The following is a 22,069-nucleotide window of genomic DNA, read 5'->3' as shown; positions in this document are numbered from 1 at the left end:
CTCACCGGCGAGGTAACGGCGGAAAGGGGCTGTTGGGCTGTCATGGGGCCAAGAGGTAAAGGGGGGGGGGGGGGCAATGAACTTGTAAGTCGGTTGACTTGTTTTTGGGACTGCGGGCACCACAGCCTGATGTGCCCCCCACCATCTTTTTGTGCGGTACCTCCCCGCTGCCTAGTTGAGGAATGCGCACACACGTGAATGACATCAATGCCATGGTCCTGCAGGGGGTGTATTGAAATAAGTGCTTTGTTGATTTTTGAAATGCCTTGATGACCTATGGAATGAGAATGAGTGGTTAAGGGGTCTGTGTTGCATGAATGTGGGCGAAATCCACCGAGCCGTGTCACTCACCTGTAACATCTGGACAGGGCCCGTGGAAATTTAGTGGGATGCATTGGGGATGGCCCCGCAGGTAAGGTTGTGTCTTGTGGCATCCACCGGGGGACGCGGTCTGTAGACCGGGGTATGTACAAAGGTTAGAGTTTTGAGTTTTGGAAAGATGGTTAAGTTTTGTGGTTAAGTTAGTGTTGTGTGTTGTTGTTTCCTCCCTCCACAGGAACAACGAAGAAGATGTACATACTTGCATGATGGTTAAGGGGTTCAGCATGTTAAGGAAGTGTAGGTAGGTAGTCCGACTCACTTCCCACAGCCCTTCCTGATTTATTTCATAGGTTAATTAAGTGTGTGACAGTAAGTGTTAAGGCTGGAATGGTAGCCCTGCGGTGAACCTTGCAGGAGCTACGGTTCCAGGGGGGGGGCTGTGTTATGAATTTGGTAATGCAACATCTAGAGCTAGGTAGATCTGAATAGGTAGGTATTCGGCTGTCGTGACAGGGACTCTACATGTAATAAGTTATTGATGTTCAGGCGGTTGTCGGGGTAAGATGTATGAGTGTGGATCTACCTGGAGATTCGAGTGTTAAATAGTGAGGGATTAAAGGTAACGCCCCTGTGAGTATCACCTAGTAATCAAACCTTTGTCCTTTATGGCACTGCAAACCACATAAACATTAGTTAGGTCCTTAGCGCAACATTAAATAATTCCCTTTCCCTGACAAGGACTTCGTAATAGATAGACAGGAAACCAGGTCAAAAACACCGCCACAAGTGGCCGCCACCGTGTACACCTCCAAAGGCCTACAAACCTGGCCGGCACGTGTTATGCCGGGACCGCGGGGTCACGGACGGGAGATGTCAGGAGTCGCGGGAGGCTTTGATTGGCTGAGGAGTGCGCCAATGTGACGTCATCGGCCACCAATATAGGCGACGGTCGGACGCCATTTCAAGAGTTGAGTTGAGTTGAGTTCGTGGCAGACGCAGGCAGGCACCAGAGAGTTGAGCGGTGGTGGAGAGTTGGAGAGGACACGCCATTCCAGTCGCAGTCGAGTTCGAGCTTGGCAGTGAGCAATTGAGAAGCGAGTTGGAAGGACGAGACGTGCAGTCACACCTGCGTTCTCTCCGGTCCTGTCTTCGTGCTTTGTGTGGGGATCGACCTCGTGTGAAGCTGCTGGCTTGCGTTGGGTGCTTTGGAGCGTGGTGCACGGACCTGGTGGGCGGCGAGAGGATCGGAGCCTGGTGGAGCGAGGCCTCGTGGGTGCATCGGGGCCGAGCGGTGCCGGGGTGGACGGCAAACAATACAAGACGACAAAGACAGATAAGCCGAGCTCCTTGTGTACATTTTACAAGACGTGTTATTTTCGTAATTAATCTCCCTCGTTTGTGTTTGCTGTCTGTCGTGTGGGGACGTCCCGATTAGAGTTATTAGATTTACCGGCGGGCTTTTTCACTGGCTTTACTTTTCCTAATAAACCCTTATATTATTTTCTGTATATATTTGAACGCAGTTTTCCTGGGTGTTTGATTTTAATAGATAAGGTTGCGGAGCCTTCGCTGCGTCCCGCCATTCCGCGCGTTGGTGTTGAACTTGAGTCCGCCATTGAGTGTTCGCCTCGGGAGTTAAAGTCTCGCAAATCGGTCATCCGTAACTGTGGTGTTAACCACGGTTACGCGACAATATCTTCGGTCAATCAGATGAAAATTGACAATTTGTGACGTGACCTTTGACGTATTGACCTCAAAAACAGTTTTCAGCTTTTGTGTAGCATTATCAATTGGTTACGTTTTGTGAAGTTTGGTTTACAATTGCGAACTGTAGGCGACTGACAGACAAACACACTCAGGGAATGAATATACTTAACAAATCTTCGACTTTGCCTGCAATACATATTTGAGATCATTCGCACTTCGGTGCACACCTTGTGTTCAATGCACCATCCCTGGCACCAATGTTCTTTATGAATTACACTTGCACCCTGCACCTTAATATTGAAACCTACAGGTCTGAAAAATGTAGAAAGAACACATTTTGAACAATTACAAATCCAACATGCATTGTTTTTATTTAATTTACCACTCCAAGGACATCATTAATGAAATGAAAAAATGAAATGCATCTGCCATCAACATTAGAACTACATACTATACACAATATTTATCATCACAAAGCTTTATTCAGACATGCTCGTGGGGTTTGACAATCAGAAGTTATGTATGTGTATTTACAAAGATCACCGGCATTATTAATAACATTAATAACAAAATTTTAAATAGTCTTGTACGAAAACACATTTCAATAGTGCTGGCTTCACAATCTCAAGAGTGCCGACAGCAAAGAAAAGAGAAAGGAGAGGAAGGGGGGAGGAGGTGGGGTGGGGAGGGGTTGGAGAGAGACTCCGGCATTCACAAAAATTGAATAATTTCAAAATAAAAATACAAAAACAGAAATCCAACAATTTGGGGCACAATTACACAACAACAACAACAACAAAAAATCAACTCTTCCATTAATAACAAAAAGTCTACAGTTCATTTTATTTTGTTTCCAACAACGTTCAGGGAAATTATCTGTGTTGTTTCTTTATGAGAAGAACGAAATTAAACCGTAATATTTCAAGGCCAGCGGAACGTTTTAAAGTAACCAAGTTTGATTACAAAACAGTAGCCATGTGAATTGCCTGGATGTACCTTGGTCAGCGGCGCTTCATTGTGCTGGGCTTGCTGGCTTTGCTGCCACCACTGAGGCTGTTGCCACTTTTGCTCGGTTTCTTGGATGTGAAAAAGCGTGTCATTAGCTCAGAAACATCAGGCAGGTCCTTATTAGGGGACAACATGTTCATGGATTGCTCCATCTCCTGCAAAAAAGTAGGACGTGACAAAGCAACCATTTAAAATCAGGTTGTCACACCACGTCTTCCATAAATATTCCAATTTATCAACTCGACATTCCAAATTTCTGCAAATATTCCAGGTCTTCAAGACAGCTGTTCATCACAATCTCAGATCACCCCTAATCCAAAACCATGATATTTTCTACCCACATCAACCCCACCCCACCCCACCCCAATCTCTCCCTCCATATTTCCAGTTATTCCCTCCTGTGAGTTTCCTTCTGCATCCATCTTATTCTCTCCTGTCCCCCATTCTCTGTCCAAGTCTCCCTCCATCTTGGCTGTCAACTCCGCTGTTGGAGGTCCTCCCCCCACCCCCCCACGTCTATCTGTTGACTGTTCATTTTGTCCTGTTAGGTCCTGATCCGTTCAGGGTACTAGTTCTTCCACAAGCATCGACTATGTACCCAAAAAAGTCAAAAACTGGACAGCACGACACTTTGTCTTGATCTTGTTCACAGCTCACCTTCCTCATCTCAGGATCATTTGTATTGACAACTTTCGGGAGAAGAAAGATGATCAACAAAGGCACAGCCATCATTAGCACCTAGAAAAAGTTATAGAATTAATTAAATGTCCAAAAACAAAAATGGAACAAAACAGTGACAAATTCAATTTGTCTAAATACTGTATTTTCACGGAAATAACCCACGGGTTACACGTAGAGAAAGTTTCAAAAATTCAAAATGTGGGCTATACTCCAAAACCGCTGTTGTGCGGGTTCTACGAGCCTGAAATTTACTGGATCACATTTTTTCACCAGGTGTGCAGTGTACAAGGGAGTGGGTTATTTGCGTAAAAATAGGGTAGAGGATAAAACAAGACCAAGCATTGAGCAAAGCAGAGCCTCACTTGAGTACACACTAACACAGATTACAGTAGATCTGAGTACGAGCTATTTATATTTAAGGACACGTGTGAACACACGCGTCTTGTATCCCCTCCATCAGGAACAGGAGAGGCTAATGACACAAAATAAGCTTCAATCGCACAAATAATGACAAATCGACTCATTTGAACTCGCAGTATGACAAAAAATTTTTTTTTAGCTTTTATCGTACCATGGGGTTGAAAAGAAAATCCGTCCATTTCCAAGTCTCTCTCTTCAGAAAGTAGCTTGGTGCCCCAACGGCCCTTAGGCGAAGAGGGTAGGGTAGTGATACCACCTCCGAACTCTTTATGTAATTCACCTTCCTCGCACTGGTCAACACAAGCAGACGTGCCATGGCAATATTCATGCTTTGCATAAGTAAAACCTTGTAGTTCAAAAACTTCGTCTAGCGTTTGAGTTTACCGATTTGATCATCCCACCTGGACAGTCCAGGATAAGACATATACAAGCATCTTAAATGAGCTAAAGAGCAGTCAAAGAATGAAAGGGCAATCAAAAAAAAAATTACACCAAAAAAGCATCGACATACTCAAAAGTCAAACATTCAAACTTCCTGAAAATGATTCTTTTTTTGCTACTCATGTAAAGGCCGCTGCTCACTAGCCGATGAGATGAAACAAGATCTTTGGGGACGGCTATTATGCAACTATGTTTTGTCGGAGACTGCTGCACATGACGCGACTGTCAACGACACTATTTTCGTTAAACAATATGGTGATGAAGAAGACATGCAGTGAGAGGATGAGAACGGTGAAAGATCTGGGCACTGTTGCTTTGGCACAGGCATTGTTACGTTACTGAGGTCACGCCAGGAAGAAAGAAGCGGCTGTGGGTAAAGCTCTGGGTGGAGATAAGGCCAGCTCAGGGAAGGTTTAAGAACTTGCGAAGTGGAACTTGCCACAGAAGATAAGGGAACTAAGCACGCGCGTGTCTCTCCATGTGTGTGTGTGCGTGCGTGTGTGTGTGTGTGTGTGTGTGTGTGTGTGTGTGTGTGTGTGTGTGTCTTTGTTTACAGTGAAAACATTTATCGTATATAAACGGTTATACAGTGCTAAGTGTTACAGTGTATGTTTTAATTATTGCATCTTTACATGTAGCCACAGTCAGGAAGACCTCCATCACACCATCCTGGTGACTATAATCATTCAGAACATGTTTTAGTCAATGCATATTGTCACGCAACTCCAATTAACATCAGAGTTGCGGATAGCCTAAACGGTCTTATTCGGAGGCAACTACCCAAACACGGATTCGGCTATGGCCGCGCGGGAGGAAGGGAAATGGAGGCTGCGGCGAAAGCACTTAACTGCAGCACGCCGGCGTAGCTCCGGTCCTGTGAGAGGAAATTAACTCAAGCGGCACAGGTTTGAATGGGGATGCAAAATAATACGATTTATTCAAATAAAAGCAAGGTCAAGAAAAAGCACGCGCCGGTAATCTAATGCCTAATTTGGGATCCCACACACCAGATATCGAATACAAGACGGGGGGGATATGAATACCAAAATAAAGACGTTCGTTATGTTATTGTGAACGCGGCGCTCGGCCTTATCTGGTCTCGTCGTTGGCTTTGGCCGCCGTCCAACACGCGGCTCCTTTCGCTCCAAGTTCCAAAGGCCCGAGCACCGAGCACCACGAGGTCGACAGCAGGACAGCAAGCTCCACTCGGGCTACTCCTCAGCCCAAATCGGGTCGGGATCTCTCTGAACGACTCGACCGGGCTGCTCAAAACAACTCCTCGTATCGACTCGACTGCGGAATGGCGTTCGGCAACTGTCCTTCAGCAACTCCCTATGGCTCACTCAACTGCCAGTCCTACTCCATCTGCCCGAAATGGCGTCCGGCCCCGATTAATATCCCCGGCCGGTGACGTCAGCATTGGCGCACTCCCAACCAATCAGAGCCTCCCCCGACTCGCCGGCTTGCTCAGGTCACGCCCACTGCGTCACTCACTCCCGTCCCCTACTCCTTGTGTTGTAGCACGTGCTATGCGAGGGGATAGGCCTCTCGGAGGTGTAAATGGTGGCGGCCATTTGTGGCGGTGTTCTGGCCTACTTTCTTCCCAAGTCATGTCAGGGGGAAAGGGCGTCATTAGTGTTGTACTAAGGGATCCTAACCAATGTCTATGTGGTCTGTAGTGCCATAAGGGACAAAGGTTTGACTACCAGGTGAGACATACAAGGGCTCTACTCATTAACCCCTGCACTACCTATCACTCGAATCTCCTGGTAGATCCACAGTTCAGTTATACACCTTAACCGACAAAATGCCTTCACATGGACTTATTAACAGGTAGTGTTCCTTACCGCGACATTCCGAAGCATGGTACCTACTCAGATCTACTCTGCTCTACATATATCACTACCCAAATTCGTAACAATATTTACCATGCTTTCACAATACACATTGTTTCCATGAAAATTAAACTTTTGTCATGTCATTATTTTCAGTAGAAGACAATTAAAAAGCACACTTTATTGGCTTGAAAGAAACCATTTTGTATGGCGATTACCGTATTTTTCCTTTTGAGGTTATGTCAACCCGAACTGGGTCAAACTTGAAATTTGGCGATGCAACTTCCACCACATAGGAACCTGAAGGGATGCTGTGGACTGTAAAACTGCCATCGGTTCTGAAACAAGAACCCACACCACATTTGAAACAAAATTCACAAGACAATGTAATTTAACAGTGCGATTCAACAGCAGCATACCTTTTTTCCTGAAGATAAAATAATAAAACAATAAGCATTGCTTTGCAGCACTAATATTGTTATGAGTGTTGCGATGCATTTGTTCAAATGACAACATTGGAATGAAGACTGTGTATTGTTACGGTCCGCGGTTAAGGATGTTGTTTGCCGAGCGAAGGCACCGCGGCCGAACAGTTTCCCCGATTCACCCGATTCACCCAGATGTTGGCCGTATCGCGCCACAGCTATTCAATATGGAAACCTCTAAAGCGACCGAATGTAAAGAGGAAGAAGAAGAAGACGTACGGAGGAATAACAGGTTTTATTAATTATTTTCACAAGCCAAAGCAAAGAGAGCAGTTGGTTATATACAGAAAATGGAAGGAGCAGGCACACAGTGAAATCTTTGGCTTACCTATACAAGCTTAATTAATAAACCCCAGGACAACGTTAAAGACAGACGGACGATCACACTTACATGGGGAAATGCAGGCAGGAATGAATGGCTTGGAGATGGGTGGCTTTCAGAGGCAAGGAAGGTTCAGCGGGTACTGGGCACGGTCGGGCCAGAAGGCACCGCCGTCAAGAAGCCGAGCTTTGGTCCCAAACTGCGCGGGCGAAGTTCCTTTCTCTGTACTGCTGCCTCGTGCGCTCCTTGCGTTGCTCCGGTCCGCTTTTCCTGCAGCGCGGCACGTTTCACGGCGGCTCGGTCACACCTGCTCGTCTCCAGCGCATCTCCTGGACCCATCTCCGTCAAAGCTCATCTCGCATCTCCTTGGGGAGCGTCCCGCGGCGGGTTATATAGGCCCCGCCCTTCACCCTTTTCGAACCTTCCCCAAACGTTCTCTCTCCGCCCTCTCAAGCCAAACCCCTCGTTCTGGGTTGGATGAGCGGGGCCGACTTACTCCTCCCCTCTATGACGAGGTGGAGACCCGCCTTTCTTCTTCGGCGTTACCTCGTGCGTAATGGAGTCAAATGCAGCAAAGTGGACGGCAGATGGAAATGCAGCAAAATGCCTAAAGAGGCAATTGCAGCAAAGTGGCGAACCTGGCACTTGGAAGCTGCCATGGGGCGTCAGAGGGCCTACTCTTATTTAATTCGGTGCAATGAAGAGTCAAACTAGTGGGAAACACATCCTTAGCCTACACAGAGAATAAGGGACTAACTATTTAAAAGGATATATCGTGTCCTGTGTGTAGGTTTATGGAATTAACTAAGAGCTGCGACCATTCTTTACATTACGAGGGTCAGTTACACACAACAAAACCATACTTTTCACATTCGTTACACTTTCTCAAAATTCGTTACACTTCTCATATCCGTTACAGTATTAATAATCATATTACCAACACAAGCAAAAATGAATCATAAATAGCCAGAAGTGGGCCGACAGTCATCTCTTGAGTTTGTAGTTCAGACCTCTGCTCATTTTGGAGTACCTCCGCTGGGAACCCACCTGATCCCCCGCGAGCCCCCATGATCAGAAATCGAAAAATCCAAGACAGAGCGAGCGATTTGAGGGTCATCGAGTAGACGGGCTGTATCGGGTTTCAAATCAATCGGTTGGTAAATAAGGGATGATTATGGATCGGAAGTTTCAGGGGATAACCCCCCCGTGAAACCCCATTATCCGGAATCGGAACATCGAAGCCTGAGCGATTGTGTGGGCCATCGAGTAGAAGAGCTGTATCTGATTTCAGAGCAATTGGTTGAAAAATAAGGGACAAGTAGGGATCCAAAGTTTGGGCTTAATCCCCCCCCCCCTCTCCCCACCCCACTCCACCCGGGAGCCCGCATGATCCAAAATCGAAAAACGGAAGACCGAGCGATTGTGCGGGATACTTTGTTGTATTCATATGTCAAGTTTCAGAACAATCAGCCGGGCGATAAGGAAGGGGTAGCAAAAATAGCAAAAAGTTAATGGACGGACAGATGGACATCGCAACCCATTTTACAAGTTAATCTTTTCGAGAATCGAGATGAGATGACCCAGCAAGTCGGATCGCTCAAAGGCAATTTGAAAAAGACTGCAGAGAAGATCAAGGAAGACCCAGAAGGCTTCGTTCAAAGCAAAAGGTGAAAAACATTGTTTGACCACTGCCGTTATTTATGAAGGCCCACTAATCAATTAATCAGCTGAGGCTCAACTTTTTAACAACAGTTACGTTACTTGGAGGGTGGGGGATCCATCACTAAGATATGGTAAAAATAGCTTGGTCGGTGCTCGAGTAGCTTAGATTTACACCTGTATCATGAAGTTGTATGGTAAAACGTGCACCAACGCCTCAGCGATTGTAAACCTCAGACCAGGAGGTTGTATATTGTAAAACCTCCTGTATTCATCCAGAGAAGGATAAATGGGTACTGGAAAAAGTACAAGTGAGAGCTGTCAAACCCATCCCAAGTATCAGAAAACTATCATATGAAGCTCGACGAAGGAGAATGAACCCGACAATATTGGAAACTAGAACAGTGTATTGGCCCTTTCACTAAATGGTGAAGAATCACTTTTTAAAGATCTCAGATCCGGATCTTCACTAAAATCTAATCAATTCGCCCTCGTCACACAACCAATCTGTCCACCAGGTTTCATCCGAATCGGTCCACAACGTTTTGAGATATCCTGCTCACAGACAGACAAGCAGGCAGGGGTGAAAAAACAACCTCAGTCCACTTTCGGTGGCGAAGGCAACTAGTACATAATGTCGAGGCCTGTTACTCCAAACTTACTGCATCTTCCACGAGATAGACTCGATAAATAAAGAGGTACTCTGTGGAAGAGCAGAATATGCGAACACGAGGGATTGGTCACCACAATTAAACAGGGAGTCCCCTCGTCTCAATTACAGGAAATACTTTTACATCCATGGAGTGGTGGACGAGTGGAATTGACCACCAAATCAGTGTTATCCTCAAAGAAATACGATGAAAGCATTATGGGTTCATAATGGGATACGAATATCCTTCTCAACCAAACCATGCGTCGGTCGGTCTTCTTCCTGCCCATCTCAACCCGACCATGTGTCGGCCTTCTTCCTGCCCATCTCAACCAAACCATGTGTCGGTCTTCTTCCTGCCCATCTCAACCAAACCATGTGTCGGTCTTCTTCCTGCCCATCTCAACCAAACCATGTGTCGGCCTTCTTCCTGCCCATCTCAACCAGACCATGTGTCGGTCTTCTTCCTGCCGATCTCAACCCGACCATGTGTCAGCCTTCTTCCTGCCCATCTCAACCAAACCATGTGTCGGCCTTCTTCCTGCCCATCTCAACCAAACCATGTGCCGGTCTTCTTCCTGCCGATCTCAACCCGACCATGTGTCGGCCTTCTTCCTGCCCATCTCAACCAAACCATGTGTCGGCCTTCTTCCTGCCCATCTCAACCAAACCATGTGTCGGCCCTCTTCCTGCCCATCTCAACCAAACCATGTGTCGGTCTTCTTCCTGCCCATCTCAACCCGACCATGTGTCGGTCTTCTTCCTGCCCATCTCAACCAAACCATGTCGGCCTTCTTCCTGCCCATCTCAACCAAACCATGTGTCGGTCTTCTTCCTGCCCATCACAACCCGACCATGTGCCGGTCTTCTTCCTACCCATCTCAACCAAACCATGTGCCGGTCTTCTTCCTGCCCATCTCAACCCGACCATGTGTCAGTCTTCTTCCTGCCCATCACAACCCGACCATATGCCGGTCTTCTTCCTGCCCATCACAACCCGACCATGTGTCGGCCTTCTTCCTGCCCATCTCAACCCGACCATGTGTCGGCCTTCTTCCTGCCCATCACAACCTGACAATGTGTCGGCCTTCTTCCTGCCCATCTCAACCTGACCATGTGTCGGCCTTCTTCCTGCCCATCACAACACGACCATATGCCGATCTTCTTCCTGCCCATCACAACCCGACCATGTGTCGGCCTTCTTCCTGCCCATCTCAACCCGACCATGTGTCGGCCTTCTTCCTGCCCATCACAACCTGACAATGTGTCGGCCTTCTTCCTGCCCATCTCAACCTGACCATGTGTCGGCCTTCTTCCTGCCCATCTCAACCCGAACATGTGTCGGCCTTCTTCCTGCCCATCACAACCTGACCATGTGTCGGTCTTCTTCCTGCCCATCTCAACCCGACCATGTGTCGGTCTTCTTCCTGCCCATCTCAACCCGACCATGTGTCGGTCTTCTTCCTGCCCATCTCAACCCGACCATGTGTCGGCCTTCTTCCTGCCCATCACAACCAAACCATGTGTCGGTCTTCTTCCTGCCCATCTCAACCAGACCATGTGTCGGCCTTCTTCCTGCCCATCTCAACCAAACCACGTGTCGGTCTTCTTCCTGCCCATCTCAACCCGACCATGTGTCGGTCTTCTTCCTGCCCATCTCAACCAAACCATGTGTCGGCCTTCTTCCTGCCCATCTCAACCACACCATGTGTCGGTCTTCTTCCTGCCCATCTCAACCCGACCATGTGTCGGTCTTCTTCCTGCCCATCTCAACCCGACCATGTGTCGGTCTTCTTCCTGCCCATAACAACCCGACCATGTGTCGGCCTTCTTCCTGCCCATCACAACCTGCCTATGTGTCTGCCTTCTTCCTGCCCATCACAACCTGACCATGTGTCGGCCTTCTTCCTGCCCATCACAACCTGACCATGTGTCGGTCTTCTTCCTGCCCATCACAACCTAACCATGTGCCGGTATTCTTCCTGCCCATCTCAACCCGACCATGTGTCGGCCTTCTTCCTGCCCATCTCAACCCGACCATGTGCCGGTCTTCTTCCTGCCCATCTCAACCCGACCATGTGTCGGCCTTCTTCCTGCCCATCACAACCTGACCATGTGTCGGCCTTCTTCCTGCCCAAAGGATCCTGAGCCTTCAATTTCAAGGCGATTACAATACAACCTAAAATTGATCATATTCTCTCCCAACACCCCACATTCACCTCCCTTGCATCATCTGCCTCCCTCCAACCGAGGACGCGCCACAACCCTTTCTCTCCCCATCACATGAAGTACCGAGAAACAACAAACATCACCATGGCATACTCGTGGTCTTTTAGTAGGTTTGACAAGTGGTCTCCCAGATAATGTGGTGTGAGGCCTTTGGCTTTAGCACACCTGAGTAGGGCCGTGTATTCTCCTCCGTCCACCAACAGGCGAGCCGATGAGATCCATTCCTGAGCCTTTGCCCCCGGAACACTCACCCTGCCTTCAATGCGAAATCCTTCGGCCGAGACTTCGTCGGCTTCTGCGCTCCGACCAACGGTGCAGAAAGCGAACACGCACAAGATAAACACCTGGCTCGCCATGGTGCTCGCCGCGGATCTCGTCAGGAACCGCAACTCGATAACTGACACGCACGTCAAAATAAACAATTAAATAAATAAAGCTTTATTTTATTTTAACGTTTACCGATAATTACGTCACAGAGTCAGACCGAGTTCCCTCCATATATATATATTTTTAAAATCTTTTATCCCTAATAAATGTCCACAATTGGACTAGCTGGGAAAACCGCATGTAACATACACCGCTCAATGTGAGACACCATTTAAATTTTTCATTTTAATTCGTATGTTTCTTTTGCCACGTTATGAATATTTAATACTCCCATTCACGTAGTAGACGCATTGGAATGTTCTTTTTATAAATAGAACAGTTTGTGAGGATGTCATTTAATTCGCCATTTCTAAATATTATACACCGCCCAAAATCGCTACTTGACACCCAGACGGCCGATATATTTTGTGATTCTCTCTCTGCACTAGAGGAACTCGAGTCTCGACAGGAAGGATGTAGATTTGACCTGGTTCTCGAAGTACTGCACCTGATCGACATTTCCAGTTGAAGAGGACTGTGCTGGATCCCCTTGCATGTGGGAATAGGTGGAAATGAGGCCTGCGAGTGCGACCTTGCAGCCAAGTGTGCACTCACATCTAATGATCTAAATGTCACAATCTCACATCTAACAAGATTGTTAAAAAATGGCAATTCCAGTGGGACACCATCACTAAGGGTAGGTTTCTGTTGTGACGTGTTTGGAGCCTCGCGGCTCTGAAAACGTCATAAAACTTAAACGAAGAAGAAGAAGCATACGGCCGAGGTCGCCCCCTGTAGGTACAAATCAATACAACAAGCAGGCCAGACGCGTGATCGTCTCCTTCCCTCCCACATGTTGTGCATGTCATTCATTACATATTGACCGTTACACAAACTGACCGGACGACAGATCAGAGGTTACAGGTGGTATCAGCCAGGACATCTGGCAAATACCGGCGCACGTGGTACATACATCTGTCAGTAACAATCCACAACTCGTCCGACACTTTACGTAAGGGGATAACTCAGCTCAGCACATTTTTATTTTCTTTATATGATTTCGAGACATAAATACACACACACGCACAGACAATTGCCTTTTCTTTTTTTTTACATAGTATTGTAGCGGCTACCGCTGGGTTTTCACAATCACCTTGCACCTATCAAGGACGCGGAGCGATCACCATGCCGGGCTCGTCCAGGACGCCCGCGCAGGCCCGCGCTCAACTTGCCAGGCCTCGGTCGGGACGCCCGGGCATGCCCGGGCATGCCCGGGCAGGCTGGCCCTCAACTTGCCAGGCCGCAGCCAGGACGCTCGGCCACGCCCCCTCTCGCCTTTCCTGGGCAAACGCTCCGGGATAATGTGTGTATATATATTGCTGCCCGATAAACGGGCTTTTCAGAGTACCTGAGTGTTTTGTTTGAATAAAGCAACTCGGACGAATTCCAGCTTTTTGTCGCGTCCATTCTTCCGATCGACGTGGGAGCCCGAGCTCCTTCATTGGTGACCTACCGACATGGACACGGCAGTGGCCCTTAAACTGCCTACCTTCTGGGAGGCTCACGCGGCGGTTTGGTTCGCACAGGCGGACTCCCTGTTCGCCCTGCGAGGCATCACGGCCGACGACACCCGCTTCCACCATGTGGTAGCAGCGCTCGGTTCAGCAACCGCGGCCCGCGCCCTGAGCCTCCTCGAGAGCCCGCCAGCCGCTGACAAATACGGCGCGATTAAAAAGCTCCTCCTCGACGCTTTCGCCCTCCCATCGGCGGAATGCGCACGGCGCCTGCTCGACCTGCCCTAGCTCGGCGACACCCGCCCTTCCGAGCGAATGGACTACATGCTTTCGCTGCTCGGCGAGCACTCTCCGGCATTCCTGTTCCGGGAGCTGTTCCTCCGTCAGCTGCCTAGCCCGGTACGCCTCGCCCTGGCAAGCACGACGATCACGGATCCCCGTGCCCTTGCCAGGGAAGCCGACAAAATCTCCGCCGCAGGCCAGCGCATCGCAGCAGCGACCTGGGGCCCACCGCCGTCCGACGCAACACCCATGGCGCCCGAGCACCCGGCACGGTCGACGACCGAACTGCCGACGCAATTGGCGGCCGCTACACCGAGCCGACCACCTCCAGCACGACGACCGGGGCCTCCACCTGACCAAGCGTGGTGTTACTATCATGCCAGGTTCGGACAGAAGGCCCGGACATGCCGACCCCCGTGCACCTTCGGCAGGCCGGGAAACGGCCGGGCCGGCGTTCATTACCAGCCATGAGCGCCGGCCACACGGGCAACTTACTGTTCATCACGGATAAAGCGTCCGGACGGCGCTTCCTGTGCGACACCGGCGCCCAACTGAGCGTCATACCCGCCTCTGACCAGGACAGGCAGTCCGCGGTTTGCGGCCCCTCCTTGGTTGCGGCCAACGGATCGGCCATCCGCACCTTCGGCCCGTGCAACGTCACCCTCTGCTTCGGCGGCCAACGCTTTGCTTGGACGTTTGTAACCGCAAACGTGCCCATGGCACTGCTAGGCGCCGACTTCCTCTGCGCACACGGACTGCTGGTGGACGTCCAACGGCGTCGTTTAATCAACGACGAAACCTTCAGCTCCCTGGTATGCACATTGAGCAGCTCCGCGCCGACCGAGCTGGCATGCGCCCTCCCGGCGGCGAACGAGTTTGCTCGCCTGCTCACGGAGTTCCCGGCCCTCACGTGGCCGACGTTTTCGGCCGTCGCAGTACGGCATGGGATCGAGCACCACATACCAACCACGGGCCCGCCGGTCTACGCCAGAGCCCGCCGCCTCGACCCAGCCAAGCTCGCCGTGGCCAAAGCCGAGTTCGACGCTTTAGAACACCTCGGCATCGTGCGGCGCTCCAATAGCGCGTGGGCTTCGCCACTACACATCGTCCCAAAGCCAGGGGGCGGCTGGCGCCCATGTGGCAACTACCGCAGCCTTAACGACGCTACCACCCCCGACAGGTATCTGATCCCGCACATCCAAGACTTCTCCGCCCGTCTGGCGGGACGGGTCATTTTTTCGAAAATTGATCTCATACGGGGATATCACCAGGTACCTGTCAGGGCGGCCGACGTCCCTAAAACGGCAGTCATCACGCCGTTTGGCTTATTCGAATTCTTACGGATGCCGTTTGGTCTCAAGAACGCGGCTCAGGCGTTCCAGCTCTTGATGGACGGCGTGCTGCGTGACCTGCCATTCCTTTTCGTTTACCTGGACGACATCCTCGTCGCCACCACGTCCCGGGCCGAGCACCTCCTCCACCTCCGAACACTGTTTGGGCGCCTCAGCGAGCACGGACGTCCACCAGCAGGCCTCATCGTCAACCCGGCCAAATGCCACTTCGGCACGACGGCCGTTGATTTTTTGGGCCACCACATCACCAAGAACGGGGCCGTGCCGCTGCCAAGCAAGGTCGAGGCCATCACCACGTTCCCGCGTCCCCGCACCATAAAGGCCCTGCAGGAATTCCTGGGAATGGTGAATTTTTATCACCGCTTGGTGCCCCGCGCTGCTCAACTCATGCGGCCCCTCTACGAAGCCCTCCGGGGCAAGCCGGCCAAGCACGACATCGCCTGGTCCGCAGCAATGGACGCGGCCTTCCAAAGCTCAAAGCGGGCCCTCGCCGACGCAACACTGCTCGCTCACCCGGTGCTCAACGCTCCCATCGCCCTCACCACGGATGCCTCCGACTACGCGGTGGGCGCCGTACATGAGCAATGGGTGAACGGGGTTTGGCAGCCACTCGCTTTTTTCAGCCGGCAGCTCCAGCCGAACGAGCTCAAATACAGCACGTTTGACCGTGAGCTCCTCGGTCTACACCTGGCCGTCCGCCATTTCCGCCACCTCCTGGAGGGCCGACCTTTCACGGCGTTCGTCGACCACAAGCCGTTGGTTTACGCAATGGCCAAGGTCACGGAGCCGTGGTCGGCCCGCCAACAGCGCCAACTCTCCGCCGTGTCGGAGTTTACCACGGACATCCGGCACATCGCCGGCAAAAACAACGCCGTGGCCGACTGTCTTTCCCGGGCCAGCGCGAACGCGGTCCACCTGCGCGTGGACTTCGCGCTTATGGCGGCGGACCAAACCACCGACACCACGGAGCAAGCCCTCCGGGCGGCAGACACGGGCCTCCGCCTGGCCGACATCCCCTCCGCGGACACTGTCCTGCTCTGCGACGTCTCCCAAGGCCAGCCTCGCCCCATCGTGCCCGTCACCTGGCAACGCCGCATCTTCGCCTCCCTCCACGGCCTTTCCCACCCGGGCCGGAAAGCTTCCCAGAAGCTGGTGTCGGCGCGATTCGTCTGGCACGGCCTTCGTCGGGACGTCCGCGATTGGACCAGCACCTGCACAGCCTGCCAACGGGCCAAGGTCCACCGACACACCCAGGCCCCGCTGGCACCTTTCACCGTGCCCGAACGACGTTTCGACCACGTCAACGTGGATCTGGTGGGCCCCCTCCCCCCGTCACGGGGGTTCACACACCTGCTCACCATGGTGGACAGGACCACCAGGTGGCTGGAGACCGTTCCCCTCGTCTCCACCACCACCGCCGACGTGGCGCAGGCTTTCATCGCCACCTGGGTCGCCCGCTTTGGCGCACCGGCGGACATCTCGTCAGACCGCGGACCACAGTTCACCTCCGAGCTGTGGGGCGCGGTCGCCCGCAACCTGGGGGTCAAGCTCCACCGTACTACGGTCTACCACCCCCAAGCAAACGGGTTGTGCGAGCGATTCCACCGCTCCATGAAGGCCGCGCTCATGGCCGGCCTTCAAGACGGCGGTTGGGCCGACCAGCTGCCGTGGGTCCTTTTGGGCCTCCGCACGGCCCCCAAGGAGGACCTCCAGGCATCCACCGCCGAGCTTGTCTACGGCCAGGCGCTACGCGTCCCGGGCGAATTCGTGCCCGACGCTACCAGTCCCTGGTCCGCAGCTCACCAGCGCTCGGACCTCCAGGAGGCCGCCCGACGGTTTGCCCCCGTGCCAACATCCCACCACGGTGACCCCCAGTCCTACGTCCCCCCAGCACTTCGCACAGCGGAGTATGTTTTTGTGCGTCACGACGCACATCGGGGGCCACTCCGGCCCCCGTACGACGGGCCCTTCCGGGTCCTGCGACGGGCCGACAAGTCGTTCGTCATCGACATCGGCGGCAGGTCGGACCGGATTGCGGTGGACCGCCTCAAGCCGGCGCACGTGGACGTCGACCAACCACCACGGGTGGCCCTTCCGCCGCGGCGAGGCCGCCCCCCGTCCACGGTGCCCCCCACTCGAACGCCCACCACCACACCGGACCCCCCCCCCCCCACGACCCGCCAGGGGTCGCTTCGGCCGGGTCATCAGGACCCCCCTCAAATTGACCCTGCCGGTGCAAGTCGATTCTGGGGGGACGTGTGTAGCGGCTACCGCTGGGTTTTCACAATCACCTTGCACCTATCAAGGACGCGGAGCGATCACCATGCCGGGCTCGTCCAGGACGCCCGGGCAGGCCCGCGCTCAACTTGCCAGGCCTCGGTCGGGATGCCCGGGCATGCCCCCTCTCGCCTTTCCTGGGCAAACGCTCCGGGATAATGTGTGTATATTGTCGCGTAACCGTGATTAACACCACAGTTACGGATGACCGATTTGCGAGACTTTAACTCCCGAGGCGAACACTCAATGGCGGACTCAAGTTCAACACCAACGCGCGGAATAGCGGGACGCAGCGAAGGCTCCGCAACCTTATCTTATTAAAATCAAACACCCAGGAAAACTGCGTTCAGATATTATGTACAAAAAGTAATATAAGGGTTTATTAGGAAAAGTAAAGCCAGTGAAAAAGCCCGCCGGTAAATCTAATAATTCTAATAAACCTAAATCGGGACGTCCCCACACGACTGACAGCAAACACAAACGAGGGAGATTAATCACGAAAATAACACGTCCCGTCGTTCAAAATATACGCGGAGATCGGGCTTATCTGTCTTTGTCGTCTTGTATTGTTGGTGTCCAGCACCGCTCCTTCCGGCCCGATCGCACACCACGAGGCCCCTCGCTCCAAGCACCACGCGTCCGACGCAGGCCAGCGGCTCCACTTGACCAGGGACAGGAAGGACTCCTTTCAACTCCACTCGACTCGACGACGCGGGAGTGCTGGCAGCCAAGTGCCAACGAACTGCTCAGTGCCAACTGGGTGTGCTCTCGTGTGTCTCCTGCGACTCCCTACAACCCGAACTGCACTCGAACTGCGACTGGAATGGCGTGTCCTCTCCAACTCTCCACCACCGCTCAACTCTCTGGTGCCTGCCTGCGTCTGCAGTGCCTGCCACGAACTCAACTCAACTCAACTCAACTCAACTCAACTCTTGAAATGGCGTCCGACCGTCGCCTATATTGGTGGCCGATGACGTCACATTGCGCACTCCTCAGCCAATCAAAGCCTCCCGCGACTCCTGACATCTCCCCCGTTACGCGACCCTGCGGTCTTGGCATAACACGTGCCGGCCAGGTTTTTAGGCCTTTGGGAGGTGTACACGGTGGCGGCCAATTGTGGTGGTGTTTTTGACCTGGTTTCCTGTCAATTTAATACGAAGTCCTTGTCAGGGAAAGGGGATTATTTAATGTTGCGCTAAGGACCTAACTAATGTTTATGTGGTTTGCAGTGCCATAAAGGACAAAGGTTTGATTACTAGGTGATACTCACAGGGGCGTTACCTTTAATCCCTCACTATTTAACACTCGGACCTCCAGGTAGATCCACAATCATACATCTTACCCCGACAAACGCCTAAACATCAAGAACTTATTACATGTAGAGTCCCTGTCACGACAGCCGAATACCTACCTATTCAGATCTACCTAGCTCTAGATGTTGCATTACCAAATTCATAACAATATATATTGCTGCCCGATAAACGGGCTTTTCAGAGTACCTGAGTGTTTTGTTTGAATAAAGCAACTCGGACGAATTCCAGCTTTTTGTCGCGTCCATTCTTCCGATCGACGTGGGAGCCCGAGCTCCTTCAGTATGAAGATTTGCCTGAGATCACCACCTGCGACATATCCTCTTCGCAGATGATTCTAAAATCTTTAGTGGGACAGAAAGTCAAGAGCATTCATCTAAACTTCAAGATAAACTTCAAGTACGGTCTAACTTCCACCCAGAAAAATGTAAAGGTCTAACAATTAAAACCTTCAAGATGCTCAATAAATATGACAAAGTCACACCCTGTCTTCAGTGTAGTGCTTCCATATCCAGAGGACATCATTTCAAAACCACTAAAGCTGGGAACCAAGAAGAATGTATGGAAGAACCTCTTTTGAGTGAGGATTATTAACTTGCTGAGTAGCTTCCCAGTAGCTGTTATGTGGTAGAGGCAGATGTGCTGCGATTTGAAGATATAAATATGGACCTAATTTGGCACAATGTAGAATTCCATCCAGGATCGAACTTCTCCTCTTGAACTAAATTGCACACTTTGGGGACAGATTAACCACCCCACCCGAATCTGCACAGAAGACTGACCAGACCTGCATCCAGGTATACCATAAATAATTGCAGCCATTCAGGTAAATAATTCTTCAGAACTTACACGATTAAAGTGTAAAAAGGATTTATATCTTCTATAAAACCACTTGAATCCCTTCGGTCAATATATAAAATGAAAAGTCGAATTTACGTTCAGAGTGATAAGCAGCTCGTCGTAGATCTTGACGGATTTTAGATATTAAAATCTGAAGGCATGAAAATAACAATAGCGAACAAGCCAATCGAATATTAAACAAGTTAAGACAAATTAAACAAGTTCACTATCAAAAATAACCAAATATTTATTAACAAATAAATTCCACTGAAATTGATCGGAATTAGTTTCATGATGTTTTGCGCACACAGGATGGTTTTATAAAGCGATTTGCGTTTTAATTGGGACAGTTGTTTTAATGTACAATCATGTATTTATAAAACATCGTAATAAAGCGCGGCGTTACGCGCGCTGCTTGTGAGCAAGGAGGAAGCGGACAAGCGGTAACATATGAACGTCTTTATTGAAAGACTACACTGTAACACTGAACTCCTCCGGGCTGGTCGCCCGGTGTATATCATGAGGCCACGCCTACCCCTCGGGCGTGGCCACCGCCCACTTGGTGCGTGGAATGATGTCACCACGCCAGTGGGCTTTTGTGTCCGCCACACGCGCCCCCCCAGAATTCCCGCGCACCTGGAGGGCCAGTTTGTGGGGCCGACGAATGACCCGGCCGAAGCGCCCCCTGGCGATCGGCGGCGTCCGGGGTGCAGGGATACCAGGTGGGATGCCCCTGGCTGCCCCTGGGATGGGTGCAGGACCGGGGGGCGCCGTGGCGGCGGGGCTGGGCGGTGCCGGGGGTCCGCCCGCAGGAGGGCGGCCCCGACGTGGGGGTCGGGCCACTGGCGGTGGATGGTCCACATCGAGGTGGGCCGGCTTGAGGCGGTCTACCGAAACGCGGTCAGGAGTACCGCCGATGTCCAGGGTGAAGTGCTTCGCCCCGGTCTCCAGCACGCGGAAAGGCCCGTCGTACGGGGGCCGCAGTGGTGTCCGATGGGCATCGTGGCGGACGAAGACGTACTCCGCCGTGCGAAGCTCCGGGGCGACGTGCGTCGGTGGGTGCCCGTGGCATGCCGTTGGCACCGGGGCGAACCTCTGGGCGGTCTCTTGCAGAGCGGAGCGCTGCTGTGCCGCGGACCATGGTGCCGTGGAGTCGGGGAGGAACTCGCCCGGCACCCGCAGCGGTTGCCCGAAGACCAACTCCGCCGCGGATGCGCGCAGGTCCTCCTTGGGCGCCGTCCGGAGGCCCAGCAGGACCCAGGGGAGCCTGTCGACCCAGCCGCCGTCGCGGAGGGTGGCCCGGAGCGCGGCCTTCAATGAGCGGTGAAATCGCTCACACAGGCCGTTAGCCTGGGGGTGGTAGGCCGTGGTTCGGTGCAGCCGGACCCCGAGCCCCTGCGCAACCGCCCCCCAGAGCTCCGAGGTGAACTGGGGGCCGCGGTCGGATGAGATGTCTGAGGGGGCGCCGAACCGGGTGACCCAGGTGGCGATGAAAGCCTGCGCGACATCGGCCGCCGTTGTCGACGCCAAGGGCACGGCCTCCGGCCACCGGGTGGTGCGGTCCACCATGGTGAGGACGTGGGTGAAACCCCGCGAGGGGGGCAGAGGTCCCACCAGGTCCACGTGGACGTGGTCAAACCGGCGTTCCGGCACCGTGAACGGGGCCAACGGGGCCTGGGTGTGCCGGTGCACCTTGGCGCGCTGGCACGCGAGGCATGTCCTGGCCCAGCCGCGGACGGCCTTCCGGAGGCCATGCCAGACGAACTTGTCGGCGATCAGCCTTTGGGAGGCCCTCGCGCCCGGGTGGGACAGGCCGTGGATGGCGTCAAACACCTGGCGCTGCCAGCCCGCGGGCACAATGGGGCGAGGACGCCCGAGGGAGACGTCGCACAAGAGGGCCGCGCCCGCGCCGTCGAACGGCACCTCGGTGACGCGGAGGCCCGTGACGGCGGTCCGCAAGGCCTGGACGTCGGGGTCAGCGGCCTGGTCCGCTGCCATCCGGGCATAGTCGATGCCGAGGTGGACTGCGTGGGCGACGGCCCGGGAAAGGCAATCCGCCACCGGGTTGTCCTTCCCCGCGACGTGCTGGATGTCCGTCATGTACTCGGACACGGCCGAGAGGTGACGCTGCTGCCGGGCCGACCACGGCTCGGAGACCTTGCCCATCGCGAAGATCAGCGGCTTGTGGTCGACGAAGGCAGTGAACGCCCGGCCCTCGAGCAGATGGCGGAAGTGCCTGACCGCCAAGTGAAGTCCGAGCAACTCGCGGTCGAAGGTACTGTAACGGCGTTCGGGCGGGCGAAGCTGCCGGCTAAAGAACGCCAGCGGTTGCCAAGCTCCACGCACCCATTGCTCGTGCACCGCGCCCACC

General features: G+C 52.6%; 1 protein-coding gene across 1 annotated transcript; it reads right to left on the bottom strand.

Moving 5' to 3' along the window:
* Positions 1 to 2,380: 2,380 nt before the first annotated feature.
* Positions 2,381 to 12,307, bottom strand: EMC7 (ER membrane protein complex subunit 7). The gene is made up of 5 exons (XM_068129441.2): positions 11,923 to 12,307; positions 6,632 to 6,751; positions 4,289 to 4,427; positions 3,694 to 3,774; positions 2,381 to 3,191 (listed from the first exon to the last, which is right to left on the bottom strand). The coding sequence occupies exons 1-5, from the start codon at positions 12,111 to 12,113 to the stop codon at positions 3,030 to 3,032; spliced, it is 693 nt and encodes a 230-aa protein (XP_067985542.1). The 5' UTR covers positions 12,114 to 12,307; the 3' UTR covers positions 2,381 to 3,029.
* Positions 12,308 to 22,069: the final 9,762 nt, after the last annotated feature.

The sequence above is a fragment of the Myxine glutinosa genome, chromosome 9 (assembly GCF_964187855.1).
Source record: "Myxine glutinosa chromosome 9, kmMyxGlut1.1, whole genome shotgun sequence".
Taxonomy (NCBI): domain Eukaryota; kingdom Metazoa; phylum Chordata; class Myxini; order Myxiniformes; family Myxinidae; genus Myxine; species Myxine glutinosa.
Note: the sequence above shows the minus strand (reverse complement) of the source record. Positions and strands in the feature narration are given on the sequence as shown.

Coding starts and splice junctions, on each gene's coding strand:
- EMC7 (XM_068129441.2), bottom strand. CDS start 12,113: ATGGCGAGCCAGGTGTTTATCTTGTGCGTGTTCGCTTTCTGCACCGTT. Junction 4,428..6,631: donor ACCTCAAAAGGAAAAATACG/GTAATCGCCATA, acceptor TGTGTTGACCAG/TGCGAGGAAGGTGAATTACA. Junction 3,775..4,288: donor ATTTTCTTTTCAACCCCATG/GTACGATAAAAG, acceptor AACTTTTTCTAG/GTGCTAATGATGGCTGTGCC.